Below are 22,932 nucleotides of genomic sequence, written 5' to 3' on the forward strand. Positions count from 1 at the left end.
TAAAAAATTATTTATTTTTACATTCTCAGAATAAATAAATAAAAATCTATTTATTTTTATTTAAATAAAAGGCAGGAAAGAAAGAACCTTCCTAGAAAGCAATTTGGAAATATCTATGAAATTTAAAAATATTTCTACCATTTGGCACAACAACTTTCCCTCTAATAATTCCGGGGCTACAGAAACAGGCCCACGGGGTCACAGACCATGTGCAGGCACACACACACCAACACTGTTTTCACTGGAGGAGCTCAGAGAGGACCCAGACATCCTACAGGAAGCTGGAGTGTGAGAATCATCGTCCTTCTTCAACTGGGGAGATCCCCAGGTACGTAACAAAAACCACAAAACAAATAAGCGGGGGTAACTATACAGGACTCTCATCTGGTTCTTTGCTACTTATTTTGGTGATGTTGGAAATGGGGTCACACATGTGCATGCTCGCACGAACCCCCCGATAGCAGAGGCGCGGGTGCAGGAGCCCGGGGTCTCACCATAGGTGCTCAGCAGGCTCTCAAACTGGGCGAGCAGCCCGATGGTGTAGAGCTGCCGCAGGAAGCCGTTGTCATGCAGGCAGTTCCTCAGCTTGATGATGAAGCCACAGATGAGAGCGGTCAGCTGTGGAGACAGACACCTCCTCACCCAGTGGCAGTTGCCCTGGCCCCAGCTCCTCCACTTCCTCACTCCACTGGAGGTTCAGCAGGACCCCTCTGCCGTGGGGCCTGGGGGTGGGAAGTGCCTGGTTCTGGGACCCCAGGGAGGGTGTGCCATGCTCCAGGCTTGCTTCTCTGTTGCTCCCAAAGGTAACTTTGATTTTGGCTCAGCCTCTGACCTGACCTCCCTGCATTTACTGCTGTGCTAGAACCTTTTGGAAGCCAAATTAATTTCCCTCAGTGAAAGGGTCTATATACTCACAGTTCCATACCAGCTCTGTATGGAACCTGAGGTGACCACAACAAGGAACAGAAGTGAGAGAGGACACAGTCACTCTGCCCTCCTTCTCAGTGGGAGATCTCCCACGGGATGAAATAGGCCTCATGTGGATGGGGAAGAACACATAGAAAGCTAGCCCAACTCTCTATGGCCATTCCCTTGGCTAAATTGATGACTGGCATCTAGGAAACCTGTGCCATTCATTTCAGTTCTTCTGTTCCCTGAGGATAACAGAAATCACTAAAACAGAATTATACATAGCTGCAGAACTAAGCACCTGCTGTTTTATAAACAAGAAAACAATCTGCACTGTAGGAAACAGCCGTGTCTCCCTCACTGATATCATTTGCAGGGAGAAAAGGTAACGAAGAGGACTGAGCCCTTGGCGGCAGCACCACCACGTCCCGGGGGCAGGAGGAACAGGTATGTGCATACCCAGTGCCCGATGGATGGTAGGGAGAAGCCAGTGTGGAATCAGACCTGCTCCTAAACACAGACGACTGAGTAGGCTCCTCCCTCTGCATTAAAATCTAGAGCTACATGTCGAATAAATGTAAAAGCAATAGGGAGAACACGTCGCCATCTGTGGTTTCTCCAAAGTGCAGAGGGGGCCTGGCTTCCTGTGCCTGTTTTCTGGGGCGGCGGTGCTGGGACCTACGGTTTGGCAGAAGACCACATCGCGACGGTGCTGCAGACTCAGGTAGGTGGCTATGGTGGGCGCACTGTCCTGCATGAGCAGGAAGACCATTGCCTTCTTGGCCTTGTCGCTCATCATGGCCACACAGTCGGTGAGAGTGGTCAGCAGTGGGTAAAGGGCCTCACTCCATTCACCTGAGCACAGGGGGCAAGGGTGGAAGACAGCGTTTGAGCAGATTGAAGAACAGGATTCTGGAAGACTAACAAGGTGCCGTTCCCCCACCCACACCGCTCTCCCACCCCCAGAACCAGTCCCACCCCTTCTGGGTCTTCTAACTCTGCCTGGCCTGTACTCTGGCCCCAAATGACACCAAGTTCTGCCTGGATACAACCCAGTCTCTAACCTTCCAGCCTGAAGCTTTCTATTAAACTCAAAAGTTATTTCTTGGACCCTGACATATGCCTGGTCTCCCGAACCTATGAGAACTCAACATGTAAGTACTCAAGACTGTTCTTTTTGAGGGAAACAAACAAACAAACAAACAAAACAACCAACTTCAAGTCATAACTAATAAAGAAAATTACTCTGTCTGAATGCAGAGGCCAAGACCCTTTGGCAGTACCAACGGTCCCCCACCCGGGGATAAATGCACCCAGGAAAGTGACATCTTGCCTTGCTTCTCTTGTTGTAGGTATTAGGAGGACCCCTGTCCTTATAGAGCAAAGGACAGCTCCACCCTGGTCTGGCCTTTGTGCACCTGGGCTGAACCCCCCTGTGCACTTCTGGAAGGAAGACTGTCCCACAACGGTTCCCCATGTTTCCAGCTCCCAGAATGTCCTTCTTTCTGCACTCACTCTCTTCTCCACCCTGACCTTCCTGCCCAGCTGCCATCTATTTCTAGCCTAGATTTCTTTTTTTAAGAAAATAAGGAAGCTTTGACCCTGTACCAAAACTTTGTAAAAAGAGAACCTCAGGGGAGAAAAAAAGAGTGAAAGGTATTTTGGGCTTGGGCTCTTTTTTTCCTTCCTGTTTAGAAGACATTTAAAAGGGAGAAGACATGCTCTCATCAGGTATATTTTTAACAGGTCACGAAACCCAGAAATAGTCATTTGGTCATCACCACTGGGTGCACCCACCACACCAAATGCGGCAGAGGCAGGGGAGTGACACCTGGCCAGCAGATACCTCTGAGCATGAGGTGGCAGCCACAGAATGCCCACAAATGTCACCGCACTCGGGAAGGCCCTGGGGACGCGTGAGCAGAACATCTGCAGGAAGGGTAAGCTCTCCGATACACACAGCAGGAAGTGCGACCTGGCTCTGCTCTCTGACTGGGTGTTTAGCGCTTCACTGAAAAGCAAATTTAGAGAAATGCCCAAAACCTGCAGAAGGACTTCCCCATACTGTTTGGTGAATGTAGATTTTTGAAGTATATGTAGCTATTCAAAATTTGGCAATGACCTAACTGTATATGTCGGCACACTGTATGTGGACAAGGATTTATAAGTGTAATGGAAAAGAGCAGGCTTAAATTTACAATGTCTACAGCATAAAGGTCTTAGCAAATAAACCACAGTGACAAAGAACCCTGGACCAAAGTGTGGAAAGTGTGAGTCCTGGACCCCAGTGCCACCGCAAACGTGGTAGGCCGTGGGCGGGTCCCTCAACCCTCTCGGTTGTGCGGGTCCTTGACAATATGGGAGAGTCCTACGAAATAATATCCAAGTCTCTCTTCCTCTAAAAATCTCAGAGACCATATTTTTGTTTCTTTGAAGAACTCTGCTGAATGCACGTCAACTACATTCAGCAGCTATTAACCAAGGCCAATGGCAACTAAGATTTAGTAGCCAAATAGTCCAGGGAAAGGCAGGCAGTCATAAAGACTATTCATGAAGAAGTAAATGTTCTTAGAGCAACTGTTGCCAATTTTACTTTCTTTTCCACTTAATGAGCACATGCATGTGCAATTAATATGACAATTATGGTCATTTTAACATGTGGTCCTATCTGACTGAGCAGGCCCTCTCCACAGAGGTTTTTGACTTTGCCTACTTCTCCGTCAAAAAAAAAATCCACAGAAGAATGACTCAGTTTTCCTATATTAAACACACACACGCACACACACACACAGTTGGGAGCACGAAAGAACAGTTAGAAAGCACTTGGCATTCGTCCTGGAGGAGAGGCCATGAGGACCTGGGCAGGGACGGGCCTGCCCTCCGTGCAGAGAAGGGTTCAGGCTGAGCGTGAACCACCACCCTCACATTGCCTGCCGAGTGCTTCCCTGTCTAACCAACACAGGTGAGGAAACAGGCTCGGCAAGGCTAAGGAGGACACACTGGAAGACTGGCCACTTGTCCCTGTGGGTTTCCGTGACGTGACACTGCTTCAGAGTAGGGGTTGGGGGTAATACCTTTTGGGTCAATATGAGGAGAAATTAAAATGTAAAACTTCCAAACAAAATGAATTTCAGGGACAGCAAGAAGGTGTCCACCCAGGACCTATAGTTTAGTAAAGGTATCTGGGATGTTAGGGTTGGTGAAGGGGTTATTTACTGTGCTTCCTTCATCAAGAAAGTCTTGCTATGAAAGAAAGCAGCAACTAACAATGACCTTAGTGATACAGCCAACACACTGTTTGGGGAAAGCTCCTTATCTTGTTGCTAACCTGTAACATTGGCTGCTTGGTAGCAAATCCATGGACCATAGTTTTGCATTTTTTCCTTATTAATAGGAGAAGGAAGGAGGGAAGAAGATTAAATGAGAAAGGGAAAGAGAATGTGTGTGTGTGTGTGTGTGAGAGAGAGAGAGAGAGAGAGAGAGAGAAAATCCAGACTCAATAAGGTTCTGCAAGGAAAGCCAAAGGAATTCCTGGCAGGGGACCATTTCAGTTCATTCGACATCAACTGTGGACATCCCACCAGCATTTCTAGAAAGGACACGACTGACACAAGCCAGGAGAGTCCTACAGGCCAGGCATGGCCCGTGTGCTCCCCGCCTGGGAACCCACTATTCTCCCCTTTAGTTCTATAAACTTCAGGACACTGTGTTGAGGAGGGAACCCTGAGCTTCCAGGGCGCAGGTTCATGATGCTGCTACCCCTTTCCTAGTCCTGGTGGCCGGGTGTGGTCTGGACTTCACCGCAGGCTCCAGGAAAACCAGCAGAGCAAGAAGGCACAGACCAGCCGTGAAGGTAAACTGAGGACTGGAAGCACAGAGACAGAGGGAGGGAGAAGGAGAGGGTATAGGGCAGGAGTGGCAACGGGGGGACAGGGACCAAGTAGCCACCTGTGTGTCTACCAAGACTTAGGTGGCCTTGAGGGTCCAGAGGTTTGGGGTGGGGGACCCCACACTGACTTTTGGGGGAAAGAAAAACTGTAAAGGGGCTAAAAGCAAATTTGAGGTGGAGAATGATGAACCCAATTAGATGAGCCCACTAACGAGCTCACACCAGTGGGGTCTGGGGTTGTGGCCCACAGTGACGCCCAGTGGCCGAGCTGGAGCCCCGGAGCCGCTGCAAGCCGAGAGGCCCTGCTAACACCGGAAAGGCAGAGTCGGGGAAATCCCACAAGTGTTTTCCGCCTGTGGACGTAAAGCCAGTGTCCTGCTAGCTCACATTTACATCCAGTCAGGAATGTGTGGTCATCAGACAATCACACAACTGTTTTTAGAGTATAGGAAAATAACACATTATTTGGAGCCTCACGCTCACTGTGAGGAAACCTACAGGCTACATCTGGGAAACTCAGTATGAACTAGAGCAGAGGTCGGCACACATTTTCTGTCAAGGGCTGGAGAGTAAATATTTCAGGCTTTGAAGGCCAAGGGGTCTCCACAGCAACGACCGGCCCCTGACACTGCCCTGCGAAAGCAGCCAGAGACAGTATGCGAACACATGAGCACATTCGGTTTCCAGGAAAATATTATTTACAAGAGCAGGTGCCTGGCAGGATGTCTAAGGGATGTGGTTCGCTGCCCCCTGTACGAGAGCCATAAGCCTTAATTTCTACATGCAAATGTAGCAAAAATCCCGTCTCCAGTGCTGACTGCAACGGAAGCCCAAAGCAACGCCTGATGTCTAAAGCTGCACCCAGACTCAGAAAAGAGGGTGCTGTGTGATCACGAGTATCAGCGTTTGGGAGGCGACCTATTATCCAACCATTCCCTCCATGTGATGCTCCTAAGTCCAGGTGAAATCAAAGGTAGTACCCTATACAATCATGTACCTCTCTAAATCAGGTTACTGCTTCAGGAATCCCAGTGCACTTACTCATCTGGAAAGGCTTTAGGGTGGGTGAGTGGGAAAAACTCACATGGAGGCCTGCTTCAGGCCACAGTCCCCAGACCAGCTGGTCCCTCGCTAAACTCAAAAAGCATGGCCCACAATGAAGAAACTCCTAAAACTGTTTTCTAACTCTGGGAGCACCAGGTAACCTGATAACATAGCTACAAATGCTGGCTGTGTATTAAAAAGACACCTGCAGACACCTTGAGCAGGAACCACGTACCTGGGCTGGACTCTTCAGGAGGGGGGCTGCAATCTGCACAGAAACGGAGGGCAACATGGATGATTAAGGAGCAGCACACAGTTCAAGCACCAGCAACTCAGCGCTTAGAGCAACTGCTTCAACAGCTTGCAGTAAGGTGGCTAACCTGAACAGAGAAGAGGTAGGGCCGGACGGCCTCTTCCCTGACAAGTCGCAGTTGTGCTCCGGCTGCTCCAAGGCAGCCGAGCCCCTTGGGTAGTAAACACGGCTCAATCCACAAGCATGCACATTCATGTTGCTAATATGTCAACATACAGTGGTCTTCCGTGGTGAGCACTCTAACACATTACAATGTGACGAAGGGCCCAAGTCCATCACATTGCACGTGATGGAGCCCCGGGTTGGCTCACAACTCTGGAAGCAAACTTGAAATGAGAGAGCCTGACCAGTCCCTGGAGGTTACCCCTGCTCTGCTGACCAGTGGCACCCAGGCCACAGCCTGACTGCTGAGACCCAAACGTAGGATCCCGTGATGAAGCCAATATGCCAGAAACATCTCTGCCACTCTTTCTAATTTAAGCCAAATCTAGAACTTTCATGATCAGGGGGACGTCTAGAATTAGAATGTCCCTCCAGGTCCCTAGAATACCAATTTTTATTCGGTTTCACCTACATTGAGTCACACTGGGAAGTACTCATTTCAATTTCACATTTCCTTTAAAAATTCTAAATCTCATGGTTAACTGGGTGTGCCACCTGAAAGAAAACAAGTTTGAAAATGGATCGTTTGCAGTAAAAGCTTATTTTATTTTGCTATCTAAACTTTTTGGTTCAAAGAATGTCTTCAGGATATTGAAATAGGCAGTTTTAGATCCCCAAGAATAGCCAGGACCAGAGTCTTTCACAACCTGTGGAGCTGTCCGACAGTGGGTGGCAAGGGACCCTTCCCTTCCAGTCATCCTGGCAAAGGGGACCAAAATAGAGCATAATTGTGGGCCTCTGTGAGCTGCAGACTTCCACCTTGTCATCAGAGCTCATTACCCAGGAGGGAGTGACCCCTGTGGCATGGAGATGTGGAATAGTGACTGACATACCTGTCTGACACACAAAAATTACCCCAGGCCTTGAAAAAGAAAACAGATTTCTGCCTTTTGCAAGAGTCTGGGAGCCTATTTTTATGATCATCCACGGTAATCCCAGACAGCTGGGTTGGGACAATTCCTGAGAAGGCTTGGGGTTGAAGCCACTGGCTAAACTCATATTCCAAGCAAAGGGAGCAGGAATGGTCCCCTGGAGTACTCCTGGACCAACTGCTTGTGTCTTAGGTCAAGGGAGTCCCTTGAGACTCTGTAACCACTATGAACTTTCTCTCATTTTTGCACTTCATCTCAGTGCACACAAACCTGGGTGCAACCCACAGTCTTCAGCTTAAGGACCACCTGGTCCCGGCCGAATAACTCTTCAGGGATGCGGAGAGGCATGAGAGTGTGCACATGGAAAGTAATGGAAGCCACGAATCCTGGTCGGGGAGCAGGGTGCAGGCTGAGAAAAGGTTCTGGGCACTTGTGGGGAANGTCCCTTGAGACTCTGTAACCACTATGAACTTTCTCTCATTTTTGCACTTCATCTCAGTGCACACAAACCTGGGTGCAACCCACAGTCTTCAGCCTAAGGACCACCTGGTCCTGGCCGAATAACTCTTCAGGGATGCGGAGAGGCAAGAGAGTGTGCACATGGAAAGTAATGGAAGCCACGAATCCTGGTCGGGGAGCAGGGTGCAGGCTGAGAAAAGGTTCTGGGCACTTGTGGGGAAAATGGGGAGGACAGAGGGGCTTATGGGGCCTCCAGTGGATCCCAAGGAGCCCTGGCCCTGAGTGAGCACCACCCGCCAGGCAAGGCTCTAGACCAAGTCTGCAGGACAGTGAGCTAAGTGGTGGGGCAGCTCCACAGCTAATGATGAAAACGAGGACCCTGGATGGGCAGAGAATTAGAAAAAGTAACAAGAACTTTCAAAGAGGTAGGGAGTTGTTTGTATGTAATAAATATGTGGCTGTGAATGCAACCTGCTTATTAGGCCAAACATCTGCTCCAGAAACAGGGCATGGTCTGACAGAGCCCATTTCTTGCCCTTGAGGACAAGAGGCTGAGTAAGATCCATGGCTCACAATCTGATTCTTTCTGATCCTCGTGGTCATGCTGAGGTCTGAACAGAGTCCTGGCAATGTGCAAGGTTCTGAGCTAAGGGTTGTGTGCAGTTAACTCAGTGGCATAAGGCTTCACGTATTTCTGTGAGTGCTGATCGGCAGTCAGACTCTCTCAATGCGTGCCTCCTACTCCCACCATCACAACACAGCTCCTTTGTGTGGCATGCACGATTGCACGTCAAACCCTAAATCGTACGAGTCATAAATAAATGCTCATTTAAATAAGTTTAAAACTGCATAAATATGTCTATATTTGAACAATACAGAATGTACCTAGAGAAAAATCACATTTGAGTTATGGATATAAATTAACAGTTATATCCATATAACTGATTAAATAAACTATTTCCTGCATTTAAAAATATCCAATAATTACTTTTTATATCTGCAGAAAAATTTTAAAGTGCAAACACAACAATGTTGAAGAGAAATGAGCAATGAACTTCCAACAACTTTTAAAAGAAACACAATTTACATTAAAAAAATGAGAATATGAACAGAGACAGAATGGCTCCATGAATCAACCACAGGCTTGGGGAACTGAAGTCTAACCTCTGACAAAGGGAAGAGTGGAGGACACGATCACTGCTGAGACAGAGGCTCAAGGGAAACAGTGCCCTGGAGACAGACTGCAGGCAGATTAGGAAGACGATGGGCACCCTACAAATGGAGAAGGATTTACCTACAGGCTTTAAATCAAGAAGCAAGATCCTGACCTGAATAAAAGTTGCCCAGTTCTAGAAATAAAAGTCCTCACTGTATGAGGACTAGGCCTTACTGCCTATGGCTAAATGCCCCAAGGAAGAGTAAAGAGGAAACAGAAGCTCAGTGTGCAGCCAAGTCCCCCTCCAGCTATTGCAGGAAAAGGTGGGAGGCCCTGAGTGGCAGGGACCAAGGAGCCCTGCCACCATTCTTAAGGCTATAAGCAGGGCTGAGCATCTGGTTATGCTCTGTGTCTCCACAGACAGAAGACTCTGAAGTGTGCTGCTTCGTGCCAATGTTCTACCACATACTGAGAGCCCCGCCCTAGAGGCAGGAACAGCAGAGGAACCAAACTCAGTCCCCAGAAGCACAATAGTTGGTGCCAACACCAGAATGAGTTACCAACACATCCCAAGGCAACGTGCCTCTGCCGGGTGAGGATGCCCAACCAATGACAACCGGCCTTCAGATAAGTTCGCTGGGCCTGCTAACAGCTGTCCTCCAGCTATGTCCCTGCACCATTCACCTTGTCCTTGACTCTACCTGTTTCTAGTGCAATCAATAGCCTCATGAGAAAGGCATGTGCTCTTTGGCCTCCTTCAGGTTCTCAGATAGTTTATAAATGAGAAAACCTAGGAGCCCAACCCTTCCTGCAGTGGCAGTATGACCCAGGAGGGCAGCCTTTGCCAGACACACAGGTACACAAGCAGGCTCTGTGGGCATGGAGCCTATGGGCACCTCTGCCCTCGCTGCCCACTGCCCCAGGCACTGCAATGGCCATTCTGCCCAACAGCCCAACCTGCAGTCTGCATGGGGGAGGAGGACATGGGGGCAGACACAGCCAGACAGATGCAGCATGAAATGGAAGTAGCAGGTGGGACGCGTGGATGATACGCACATGTGGTCAGCTGAGGATGGCATGCAGCAGACACGGTGGAGGGGCATGGTGAGGAGTGGGCATCACAGAGGGGGTCTTCTGGTCTGATCCAGTAGGCGTGGCTGCCGTGGTTACCTTTCCTGCTGCCCCCGCCACCCGCGCAGGGGAAGGCGTCCTCGCAGCCCTCTCCATGCAGACGCTCCTTCTGCAGCAGCTTGTCCACCCGCTGAATGATGCACTCCAGGCTCTTGTCGACATTCAGCCATACTTTCTCCTTCCAATCAGAGAGCTCATTTGGGTCAGCTCTCCAATGGGAAAGACAGAACAGAACACAAACCAAACCATCCTCCATGGATCCCCCACCCCCAAGCACCAGACTTTAAAACACCGTAAGATTTAGAAATGTAACAGGATTTATAATTCCCCAAATACCATGAAAGTTGCATTTGCCTTTCAAAGGATGAATCAGTCCTTTGAAAAGCAGTGTCCTGGGGTCACTGGTTTTAAAATTTGGGAGATGTTTGTAAGTAACTGTCACAGAGGCCAGCTGGGACTTCCCAGTATCCTCCTGAGCTAAAAGAAGGCTCACGGGGCCCAGTGAGCCCTGCAGGACTCCCGCACCATCACACCAGAGGGGACTGAGGTTTCTTTTGGATGGAAGAAAATAGAAACAGCCGATCACAGCAGATGGGGTGGTGGGGAGGAGGTAAGGGGGGGCCTGATCGGGGCTCGAGGAGCCCTTGGCTGCTGAGTAGTTCATTACCTTACGACTCTGCTTCTACATAGTCCTGACAAATGACAGAACAAGTTCTATGGTATGTCCCCTCCCTCAGGAGACACCGATCTGCTCTTAGAGGTACCTCTGTGGGGAAGCAACAATGTGATGCAGTGTCAGGGCAGCGTCTCCCAAATCCTTACCTACTGCCCCCGCACCTAAGCTCTCGCATCTGCAAATAATATACAAATAGCTCCCTCCCTGACCTCATAGAGGGAGCGGGGAGGTTGGTGAGAACTCCAGGTAGGAAATAGCCCCTTTACAGCCAGGTCTGAGAATGGCCAGCCCATAGCTGCCCTGCTCTTCAGATGGACACAGGTGGTAAAATACTCTCTCTCTCCCTAAATCAGGTGACCTAGCATCCATCTAAAAGGAGGCCCCGGAGCTTGTCCGCAAAGGCACCAACCCGTTAGGCCCCTGTGTGGGGAGAGACTAGTGGGAAGTTTCACATTTTCAACCTGAGCTCAGCAGCATCATGAGGGTCACAGAGAGCAGACTCACCCACTCCTCCTCGTGCCAATCCACCTGCAGAGAAGACCGGCTGTTCCTGCCTGTCCACCTGGCCATGAGGGTGTCCTGGTCATTCCTGAGCATTACCTGCTGCTCCTCCTCGGTCGAGGTAGGAGAGGCCTTGGAGGCAATGTAGTCAGGCCGTGCCGCGTTCAGCCCATGGATGGAGTTGGCCAGCAGCTTGCAGTCGCAGACAGTGACCAGCTGCCGGGTCTGCAGACACACACACACCAGGCCACTGAGCCGCAGGCCAAGGGCTGTAAGACCTGTCCTCTCTGAGAGCTTGGGAACTGGCCTGAGCCCAGCACTCTCCCTCTGCCCCTCTCCATAGCACAAACAACTGAAGGGCTCCTGCCCACAGGACACCGAGCTTAAAAGCTGCCTCATGACCCGCCTGGCTGAACCTCCGCCAGAATTTCCCATAGAAGACTGGAGAACACAAAGAGCACGAGGGGAGGTTGGGAAACCCCTGACAGCCCTTGACCCTGCCTGCCTCTGAGCAGGACATCACTCAAGGAAGGGCCTAAAGGGAGCCCGGTGTCCCGGCCTTCAAGGACATCAGGGCTCTCCTCTCTAATTCCAGAGGTCAGCCTCACTCTAGTTCGGTCACTGAAGGCGTGTCTTTTCACTCCTGATACCCCGAGCCCTGGGCCCTGGGCAGAGGCCCTGGGCAGAGCAGTCCTGCTTCTGGGGAATTGCGTGTGTGGCAGGGGCTCTGAGACTCAGCGTGTTACTTCTGACACCTTTCTTTTCCAAATGGCTCTAATCCCCAGCCCTCAATCTTTTTGCTCATGAACACATGTGAAGGATATAACACATTCTGTTGAAGAACAGTACCTCACCCCAGCATAGTTTGTGGCTGGGGAAGTGTGATCAGAACCTGTGGCCGGTGGGTATGAGCAACAGAGAGATGAGTATTTGTAAACACCCTTCAAAAGGATCTGATGCACCCAGTCCCCTGGTCTGGATGTACATTTATATAGTTTAAATCAGGACCAAATTACCATTAACTAAAGGCTGATTTACTGATTCTATATAAGCCAAGCCAGTAACATTTTAGTGTTATTATGTTGTACCTGTATAATAATTCACTTTCTTTTTTTAATTCCAAGTCTAACAGGATCATGACCAAAATTCCCTGAGTAGGTGGTTACTAAGACAGCTGTGGAACTGGCGCAGGCCTAAGTGACCAGCTGGCACTTGCCGGGAAACACCTCTGCATGCAGCGGCAGCTGCCATCACAGCCCTGGGCTCTGTCCTTGGCCTCCTCTATCCAGGTCTGTGACCACGGGAAGTCCCTTGGACCTTGTGGGAACTAGATCTGAAGCCAGATCTTCAAGATCATCCCAATGTCACCCTTTGTGTGAATGGCTCTGGGCACAGAGGGAGCCCTGACCCACAGCAGCAGCGCAGCCCCTCCTACCTTGTCTGCCAGGATGGCGAGTGTCCTTTCGAGGCCAGTGGCAGACCTGTCCTTGGCTGCCCTCGAGAGCCGCTCTGCGTAGTAACTCACTTGGGTTTTCAGGGTGTTGATCTGGGCGATGATCTCCTTGGCTCTAATGACGTCCTGTGGTATGTAGACAATGGACTGGCAGCTGGATGACGTACTAAAAAGGGTAGGAACAGATCCTAAGGGATTCTCTTGTATCAGTGAAGCCGGAAACATCCTCCCAGCCCCAGCCCATGACCAACACAAAATAAAGCGCTATTACTCAGGAACATTTCCCTGGACTGGGTAGCGGATGGTGCACAAAAGTAAATCTCAGGAGATCATTTCTATCTGTGTGATAGAAGCTTGAAGTATTAACATACAGTTGAGCTTTCTGTCTATATTTGTCTGCATCTGTCTTTATACCATGCAGGTGTGCCTTATGCACAGGTGTTTTCTTTTTTATTGATTGATTTTAGAGAGAGGAAGGTGGGGGAGAGAGAGAGAAAATTTTAAAAAGCGCATCGATTTCTTGTTTCACTTATTTATGTCTTCACTGGTTGCTTCTTGTAGGTACCCTTACTGAAGATCAAACCCACAACTTTGGCTTATCAGGCCGATACTCTAACCAACTGAGCTATCCGGCCAGGGCCTGGTGTGTAGATATTAAATCCAGAAATTATCCAAATGCTTATCGTTCTTCATCTAAGAACCTCACCTGTCAAATTCTAAGAAGGACTAAGTGGAGATATGGGGTGTGCTGATTCCAGAAGGGGTCAGTTTATCACAGTGAAGGAGACTTTCATGAGTAATGGACTTTGCCCAAAAAGGACCCTCTGTTTTTCCTTTGGGCCTGCCTGTGCACACATCCCCAGCTCTTCAAACCTCTTGCGCATACCTCCCTCCTGTGTCTGACCCCAGCAAATCCTCAGAAAACTGGGCTTCCTTCCCTCCCCCTGCTCCAGAACTTCCCTACTTTGAAAAAATAACATTCCATCAGTTGAGGAGGTAGAGAACATACCAAGCCAGTGGTTGGGCCTGGATGCCTCAAACCTGGCTCTTGTCAATTCTGGGAGCTTTGGAAACCTGCTTCTCTCTCCTTCCCTGCCTCCTGGCCGCCAAGCAGCACGTGTATCTGGGATCTGAGATCAATGTTACAGCCCAGCCACTGCCTGGCACAAATAAAGACCAGCCTCTGGAGAACCAGCTCAACATTCCAGCTGTATCTGCCTGGCACATTTGGCCCTTCAAATGGAGACAGTAAATTGCATGTCTCTCAGCTGAGATCCAAATCAACCCGATGTTATCGATTTTTCTGACCACATGTAAAAGCAGAAGGAAGCAGGGAGGAGGAGAATAAGGCACCAATGCAGAGGTCTCCCCAACAATTTGAAATCATGGGCTCTGGCTGGAGTTGGTGACCCATGCTTCACAGAATAAGGGACCCTGACTAATTCCCTCAGAGCTGCCCTTTGAGTTTGGGGGAAGAGAGTGAAATGGACAGCTGAATCCTCTGCCACTTTCCCTGTAGATGGGGGTGATTTGGGCAGGGTTGAGAACCTCCCCCGATGGGCTCTTTTCATGGTAACCCAAAAGCGAGTCACCAAGAAACTGTCCTGCCACTTCCCTGGATGAAAAAAGGGTTGAACATGCAAAGAGCATAACCCAAAGCACCCAGAAAGAAACCACACGCAAGCCCACACACCACGATAAAGATGACGGACTGCCAGCAGCCCATGCAGCAGACTGTGCTCGAGCCTGCGTGGTCTGACAAGAGTCAACCACAGCTCCATGTGCGCATGATGCCTTCCAATCTGCAATCACTCTTCCCAGTGAATAGCTGCCTATTTAAGACAATTCAGTCTCAAAAATACAACCTCAAAATAGAATTGAAAAAGCATTTATTCCTCCCAGGTCCTGATACTTAGTACATGGAGTGTGTGTGTGTGTGTGTGCACGCGCGTGCACGCACTTTGTGCAGACATGCATGTGGGTATGCAAGTGGCTGTGCCTACTTCAACAAACACATACCCCCCACACCCAAGAAATGCATCAAGCCCACTCACCCTGTCCTTACAGTTCATGTCCTAATAATGGGAATCTGGGCCTTCTGCACAGGAAGGACACGAGTACACCTCACAGAGCTGCTGTACAGGGTGAGCACGACTGTACGAGCATGTGTGCCCAACTGCCTAGTCCTAAACATGGGGAAACTGAAGAAGCCCCAGGCTGGGAGGGGCGTTCCTCCTGCCTACTGTCCCACATGCCCACCAGGGCCTGATGCCTCAGGCAGGGCCTGGCCACAACCCAAGCCTTAGCAGCTCCAGGAGGGCAGCAGCTCCAAAGGGCTGAAGGTGCCTCTAGGGCCTGTCACCCAAAGAAGTGTCACTGCAAAACCCCCAGCACGCTGGGCATGATGGGGGTCCTGAGGCAGCAGCGGAACCCCCAAGCAGCAGACACGATGGTTTCTAGCTGCCATCTACTCTTTGGTGAAAAAGGCACTTGGTTATTGTAATTCTTGGTAAAACTGACAACAGTAACACTTTAAAAATATTAATAAACTATTAACTATATGAACATGTAAACTGGCTTCATTGTCACAGGAGGTAATGCTGAAGTGGAGACTGAAATGGCCTGAGATTCTCACAGGAGCCGGAAAGAGATTCCCAGTGCATCAGAGGGTGGGCCCGACATCCCAGCACTGGGGACTTGCTGGCCTGGGCTCTCCCCCTCCGGGGATAAACAGCACTGGGCCTGTGCTCAGAGGGAGCACAGCAATTTAGGGCTGCCAGATTGTAAAGACAAAGCAGCAGACTGGAGACTGGCTATTCATTATCAAAGAACATTGCAGTTGGAAGAACTGTTTACAAGGCTTTAACAAGGAGCCCACAGTGGCACCGAGGGTGAAGCACCTCTCAGGGGAGGGGACAGCACAGGCTTTCTCTGCATGAGAGCAAGACCCAGACAGACACTCTCTCCACAGACAGAAAACTCACCAACACTCCTCAAAACTGCTAAAGAAAAGAACCAAAACGAAATATTAGCATCTGTTAGCAAACACCAAATGCAAAACAAAAAATTAAAAAGCCAAGTTATCTTTTGTCAAAATACTTGAATTTGCTTTTTGAAAGACTATTTACTTATGAGTCCCAAGTGCTCATTCATTACAGTGATGCCAGGGCCTGTGCTTACACCCAAGACGACATCCCACCGGTGGGCAAGGTACAGCTGCACCGAAAGGAAAGTTCCAATGATGAAAACCATTTCTACCAGGGGTTTTATGACATCAGTAGAAAATTAAATAAAATTCATATTGCATATTTCAAAAACACCGCAAAGGCCTGTTGGGGATAAGAAATTCTGAAGCTAACACACAGAATGGTCAGGCATCAGTTTGCCAGCCTTTCTGGCACAGACAGCCAGGGGGCGCCCCTCTTGACTGGCTTTCCCCCCCAGGGACCTGCACCACCCTCAGATCTCGAGCTCGCACTCCACACACCCACACGCAATGGCGTGACAGACACATGATCTCCCCTGGCTGTGTAGAGTTGTCATGGGGACAGGAAGCCTCATAGTTGTCACAACGTCCAGAGAAACACCCAAGTCAGTGAGTCCTCAGGCAGGTGTGGTCACTTGGCTAGTCTGAGCACGAAAAAGCCCTTGGTGGGGATGAATCAAGATGGAGCAGGCTGTGTGGGGGCCTCCCAGAGAATGTTCCCCTACCCAAGGCTGGAACTCCCCTTTCTAACCAGGCCCTCTCTTGTTCCTCCTTCTCCCGTCTCTAGGACTTACCTGGCTCAGAGCAACCTGTGTCACATCTGAATGGTGACCCTCACAGCACACTCTTTCACACACCTGTCCCCTCTCCAACTTCGGCTCCATGGTCAGTGACACTCCTAGCTGCACTCCTGACCCCCTCAGCCCACTGACCAACCACTGCACCTGACCTTTCATCCATCCATGGTCCAGTCCAAGGTCAGTTTGCTCCAGTCATGTCCTGACTTCCAGCCACAGCCACACAGGCAAGGGCGCCCTGGCTCCAGCGCCTCCTACCACTCTCTGTCTGACCACCTTGTGCAAATTCCTTGACATTCCCTAGGCCTTTGCTTCATCTTCCCTCAAACTGTTCCATTCCCAGTGATCAGTGTGAACTTTCAGCTCCACATTCTGCAGAGGTTATTCCACCAAACCTTCAGCTTGCTCTTTCCCACCTAAAAAATCTCTCTGCAACCTCATCTTCTTCTCACACCCCTTAATTGCCTGGCCCTGCCTCTTTCCATCTTCTCCAAAACCCGCTCCATTCATGTTCTCCTCTATCTACCTCATTTGCTTTCATCTTTCCTTTCAGCCTAAACACACGCTCACGTCATAATCATCCTCCCCAAACCTGAGACCTTCATCCTCTATTTCACTGTCCAAGGATTTTACAGGACCGTCTACACTCACCTCCTCCACTTCTTACACTCACATCCCTCGATCTATCTAAATCTCGACCAGTGACATTCTGGAAGATCACCTCCCACGTGTCCAACACACCAGCTTGGAGTCACAGATCTTCCCGCCCGCCCACCCCCATCACTGCTCCATGCTCTGTAACACCTTCTGTGTGCTGGCTCCCAAGCAAAGCACCGATGGCTCCATGCCCAGAGCTTCTCAGGGCCAGGCCTAGATCTGCCAGCCTGCACCCTAGCAGCAGCAAACAGTCCCATACTGAGACTGGCTCTTCCCTTGCTCCTCTCCACAAAGCGCTGAAGCACCAGGCCTCCCTGCCTCCAGCCACACCTCACTGTGTGCTCTGCAGTGCCCTTCCCCACCCACTGGCTGGCTGCCTGACAGCATCCAGCTCAGCACAGTAGATGCAGGCAGCCCCTTGAGCCTGTTTAAAACTGGGAATGTTTACTCACAGCAGTCTCCCCTGGAGTGCACACTTTGGGACGTTCAACTGACTGACCAGGGACTCTCAAGGCCAGCTAAGCCAGCAGTGTACACAGGGCAGCCACCAAGAGCACCATTTTCAAGGTAGATTTCACTCTGCAGGGTGGGACTACTGATCAGGTGGCCTCCTCACTCACTCAGCTCAGTCACACACACCAGAGCAGCAAAGGGGCCATAAGGCAGCCTCTCTCACCACGCAAAAGCAGACTGAATGGCTGGATGGGGTTTTTTGGGTCATATTCTGATTTTTTTTAACCTAGGAAGTATCAGACAGCTGTACAAGGACCATGAACACCTCCAAGAACTTACTGTTTCTTGGTCTCTTCAAATTTGTGCAGCTTTTTGCGGAGGCCTCCTGACTTAAAACCTTGGCAGTGTGCTGCTGGCGCCCCAATGGTGACGATGTCGTAGCTCTGATCTGAATGACAGAAAGCTCTCCTCTGTTACTCTGGGCTTGGGCCTGTGGACAAGCCAGCTACAGGGATGTGCACACAGCTCTGGGTCCTGGCCCTCCACCCAGGCCCAAGCAACTTGTGCTTCCCTTAGTCCCACCACCTGGGCTGTCCAAGGGCCCCTGCCTGTCCCAGGGTGCAGCCACATGGGGCTGGAGGCAATACTCAGCCTGCATCCCTCCTTCAGAAGGATGACTGATGGGCAGCTTTCTGCCACAGAAACTCAAAGAAGGTTGGATGGAGGAGAAACAAGAGGAAGGGGTTTGTGCTCTTTAATGAAGATTTTACGAAGGTCCTGTGATGTGTCTCTCATCTGAGCTGCCCAGCAGGACGCACAGGCAAGGCTGGAACAGACATGGAGCAGCACGGGGGCCAAGTACACAGGGAGAAGAGAAATGAGATGTGATTCAACAAAAGGGGCAGAAAAAGCGTTACCTGATCCTCCATCGTCCTGAACCCTCATCCTTTGTATGTGCAAGTTTGTGGGAACAAATTCCAACTTTTTATCTGCTTTCAAACTGCTTGCTTTAAATGAGGGACCTAAGAAACAGAATATTAGAAAACAGAGGTCACCACCCCATATCCCACATTCAGGAATGGCAGGTAGAAAAGGGACAGTTTGTGGTGCTGCTCAAAAGGCAGGTCATGGCCTAGGCAATTCTGAGTCACCTATGAGTACGTCTCATTTCCAGAGAGTGGCCGGGTGAAACACTGAGCAGGGACAGCTTGATGGCTGGGAGGCTGCTTCTGGGTGCTTAGGTGGTGAATGGCACCAGGGAGAAGCTGTGTCAGAAGGCGATGGTGACGATGCCTGCCTACCCACGACTCAGCTCTGAACTGAGAGGTGTGACCATAGCAGCACGTCTCAATTCTGAAAAACGCTGAAAAGGTCTGTTCACCACCCCAGTTCTATCAAGATGAGCAGATGCGAGACAGATTTAATTATGTCCCTCTGTAACTTCACACAAACTTAAACATATTCCCTTCCACATGCTTGGGTGGTTAAGGAGGCTGGATGATGTTTTGTAACAAATGTCCACAATCTCATTTTATGGTCAGAATTCGTAACTAATTGAGGAACTCCATGCCTAGAAAAGAAACGGATTGTAAATTATACGAACAATCAGAAGGGTAGAAGAAAAAAATACTGCAGCTTGTGAAGGAAGGCGAATTTATTCTGCCAGTATACAAAACACAGACCAACCACTGTCTATTCCACATTTTGCCACAAGAGATTGTTTGCTACACACCAGCAGCCTGGGAGCCTGTTGGAACTGCAGAATCCCGTATCTGCCATTAACAAGATTCTCTGAGTTTATGACACAGTGACACCTGAAAAGCTCTGTTCTAGAAACCTCAAGGTTGTGTGGATGTCAGACTTTCCCAGGTAACAAGCATCTAACATGGGCAGCACCCTGATTTGTTCCTTCAGACAAATGCTGCCACTTCTCTTAGAAATACACTTAGATCTATTCTTCAGGTTCAGAGCAAACCTGGGGCACTATCATCTTGTCGTCATCCCTGTATCTGGCTTCTTCTCACCCAAGTTCATATGTCCATACAATCTGTGTCAAAACTACATTAAGGGCTTATGATTGTCTTTCCACACTGAAATTTCAATAATGAATAGGAGGAAGGAAGAATCTAAAGGCAGAGAATAAAATAATGAGAAGCCAAAAAAATTATTCTATTTTGGAAGAAAAAGGAAATAAGAAGAGTCTTTTAAATCTTCCTTGAAAGTGTTTTGGAAATCAAATAGCATCTTTCAAGAAAAGGTGAGGTGTCTGGACTTCATCTCCTTTTGAGCCTTAAAATGAAGAGTTCCACTCAATTTTTGCGTTCAACATGAGTACCACTGAATGTGTAAACTGAGAAATCTAGAAAACTGCTTTGTCTGACAGCAAACAGCCTACATCCTTTTGGGCATCTCGCTGACATCAGACCCAGATGCAGAAAGAACATGAACCAACAGCCTGTAACTTTGTCTCTCCTAACGTTCATCCCACAGTGGTCGCTTTGGCAGATGACACCTTGGAAGGAATTTTCAATGCAATCCACAGATTTGTCTTTTTAATTAAGATCTAAAAAATCTAAATATTAAAGAATTCACACCTACATGAGAATCTATTTTTAAAAATCCATTAGTGTCTGTCAGTGAGAATATCTGAGCAATTTCGGGTTCCAGACTTGCAGGTGGGAAAATGGAGAGAGTGCATGCCAAGATGAAGACAGGACCTGGTACCCACCTTTGTACTGATGAAGGTCAGTTAGGTTCTCCTGGTACGTGAGGATGATGGTCTGGTACTGAGTGACGATCTGGCGCCGGAGGCTCTCCCAGCAAGGGGACAGCTCCCCCAGCTCTTCCAGTTCACACACTCTGCAAACAAGACACACTCATCAGGCCATGGAGCCCGCTCACTTCCCTGGAGAGGCACAGAGACCACCCCAGAGAACAAAGTATACACGGAAGTGTCGTCAGTGCCAGGGAAGGCCCAGGTGACATGGCCAGCAGGGTTCATGACAGACCCTCCAGAAGGAAGGGCTGCATGGAAGGAAGACCACTGACCACATGGCAAGTGCACAGGGAAGTTTTTTATAGGAACTTAGTCAAATGTTTGAGGCAAACTAAGTGGAAGAGTGGAGAGGAGAGCAGCTCCACTGTGGCCCCAACACTCATTTCACAAACCCCACAGGCAAAGGTTGAGCTGCAGCCCGTCTGGGTCTGGGCAGAAGAGAACGACCTGGGGTCCTCCCCAGACACGAGAGGCTGGGGGCCATGAGCCACTGCCATGATCTGCTACCTCCACAAAAACAAAAGCTGTATAAGAACTGAAACATAAACTTCTTACCTCAGAGATAACTAATAGGTACATAATCAGAATAACAAAACACAAGATGGATTTTGGGGGGAAAAGGATAACCATTTCAGAAAACTGGGGAGCAGGAAAGTAAAAAGGTCAAAACTCATCATTTCATGGGAAATCGGTAGCTAATTCCCAAGACTGATTATAAGTGCTCCACACACCTATTCAGCGATGCAGCGGTCAACGCTAAAGACGATGGCAGTGGCTGCTTCTGGGACCAGGAAGTCGAGGCCCCAGCACTTACGTTAAAGCCTATGGCACTATTTGGCTTTCTGTACTGTGCACATTTTCCTTCGAGGGAAAAAAAAGTTAATTTTACAAAAGTTTTTAGGAATCTACTAAACTGAATGATGTTAAAAAAAAGTTGTGCTATTTAATGATTAAATTAGAACAATTCATGTTACAGCACACACAGTGCAGGCCAGGCTGCGGGGTGTGGGAGAGCAGCGTCCTCAGGCGCTGAGGCCCGCTGGCCCCGGCTTGCGGTCGGCTCACGCACACAGGAGCCAGACTGTCTTGCCAGGATGGCCCTTCTCTCTGGATGTCTCCTGTGCTTCATGGGGCTGCTCCTTGTTTCTGGGGTCAGTTTAATGCCACCGTCTCACAGAGGCCGCTCACACCGCCCTCCTCCCACAGCCCCCCTTCACTTTCTGCTGGCACATCTGGGGCTCAGTGTGTAGCCCCAGACACACTCTGTTGTCTGTTAGTGACCATCCCCATGGTCCGTCCCACTCATCAAGAAGCCTCCGCACTGAGCACACAGCACCCACCTCACAGGATGGAAAGCAACACAACCCTCGAAAGCAAAATGCTTGTTAAATGAACACAGCCTTTAAAGTTATAGTACATACAAGTACATACCTAGTACAAGTAATGGGAGACTATGCCCTAACAAGAAATAAAAAGAAAAGAGAAGATATACAATAGCCAGGTACACAGATATAAATGCAAAAAGCTAAAAGAAAAAATTTAAAAATTAAAGTATGTATAAAATATGTACAAATAGAGAGAAAACAGCTCTGCATTTCTTGCCATTTTTCTTTCAGTCTCAATATTTTAAGATAAAAATTTAAAACTAAATAGCTGTATAAAAACAGTCAGNGGAAAGTAAAAAGGTCAAAACTCATCATTTCATGGGAAATCGGTAGCTAATTCCCAAGACTGACTATAAGTGCTCCACACACCTATTCAGCGATGCAGCGGTCAACGCTAAAGACGATGGCAGTGGCTGCTTCTGGGACCAGGAAGTCGAGGCCCCAGCACTTATGTTAAAGCCTATGGCACTATTTGGCTTTCTGTACTGTGCACATTTTCCTTTGAGGGAAAAAAAAAGTTAATTTTACAAAAGTTTTTAGGAATCTACTAAACTGAATGATGTTAAAAAAAGCTGTGCTATTTAATGATTAAATTAGAACAATTCATGTTACAGCACACACAGTGCAGGCCAGGCCGTGGGGTGTGGGAGAGCAGCGTCCTCAGGCGCTGAGGCCCGCTGGCCCCAGCTTGCGGTCGGCTCACGCACACAGGAGCCAGACTGTCTTGCCAGGATGGCCCTTCTCTCTGGATGTCTCCTGTGCTTCATGGGGCTGCTCCTTGTTTCTGGTGTCAGTTTAATGCCACCGTCTCACAGAGGCCGCTCACACCGCCCTCCTCCCACAGCCCCCCTTCACTTTCTGCTGGCACATCTGGGGCTCGGTGTGTAGCCCCAGACACACTCTGTTGTCTGTTAGTGACCATCCCCATGGTCCGTCCCACTCATCAAGAAGCCTCTGCACTGAGCACACAGCACCCACCTCACAGGATGGAAAGCAACACAACCCTCAAAAGCAAAATGCTTGTTAAATGAACATAGCCTTTAAAGTTATAGTACATACAAGTACATACCTAGTACAAGTAATGGGAAACTATGCCCTAACAAGAAATAAAAAGAAAAGAGAAGATATACAATAGCCAGGTACACAGATATAAATGCGAAAAGCTAAAAGAAAAAATTTAAAAATTAAAGTATGTATAAAATATGTACAAATAGAGAGAAAACAGCTCTGCATTTCTTGCCATTTTTCTTTCAGTCTCAATATTTTAAGATAAAAATTTAAAACTAAATAGCTGTATAAAAACAGTCAGGATT

General features: G+C 48.9%; 1 protein-coding gene across 18 annotated transcripts in view; it reads right to left on the minus strand.

Annotated features, from left to right (window-relative positions):
• The window catches only part of INPP4A (inositol polyphosphate-4-phosphatase type I A), a 126,687-nt gene that overhangs the window by 23,318 nt on the left and 80,437 nt on the right, over nucleotides 1–22,932 (minus strand). For 5 of the 18 annotated variants that reach the window (XM_037056816.1, XM_037056810.1, XM_037056809.1 and 2 more), the window contains exons 11-20: nucleotides 20,187–20,317; nucleotides 18,376–18,480; nucleotides 17,798–17,906; nucleotides 15,550–15,567; nucleotides 12,548–12,731; nucleotides 11,116–11,337; nucleotides 9,861–10,113; nucleotides 6,078–6,110; nucleotides 1,592–1,764; nucleotides 495–618 (exon numbers count right to left, since the gene is read on the minus strand). In XM_037056816.1, coding sequence (XP_036912711.1) covers nucleotides 495–618; nucleotides 1,592–1,764; nucleotides 6,078–6,110; nucleotides 9,861–10,113; nucleotides 11,116–11,337; nucleotides 12,548–12,731; nucleotides 15,550–15,567; nucleotides 17,798–17,906; nucleotides 18,376–18,480; nucleotides 20,187–20,317 — 1,352 coding nt within the window. The remainder of the gene's footprint in view (nucleotides 1–494; nucleotides 619–1,591; nucleotides 1,765–6,077; nucleotides 6,111–9,860; nucleotides 10,114–11,115; nucleotides 11,338–12,547; nucleotides 12,732–15,549; nucleotides 15,568–17,797; nucleotides 17,907–18,375; nucleotides 18,481–20,186; nucleotides 20,318–22,932) is intronic. The other 13 variants (XM_037056823.1, XM_037056817.1, XM_037056821.1 and 10 more) reach the window with 8 other exon arrangements.

This window comes from Sturnira hondurensis, unplaced genomic scaffold (assembly GCF_014824575.4).
Source record: "Sturnira hondurensis isolate 20B ecotype Veracruz unplaced genomic scaffold, ASM1482457v3 Scaffold0009178, whole genome shotgun sequence".
Classification (NCBI taxonomy): Eukaryota; Metazoa; Chordata; class Mammalia; order Chiroptera; family Phyllostomidae; genus Sturnira; species Sturnira hondurensis.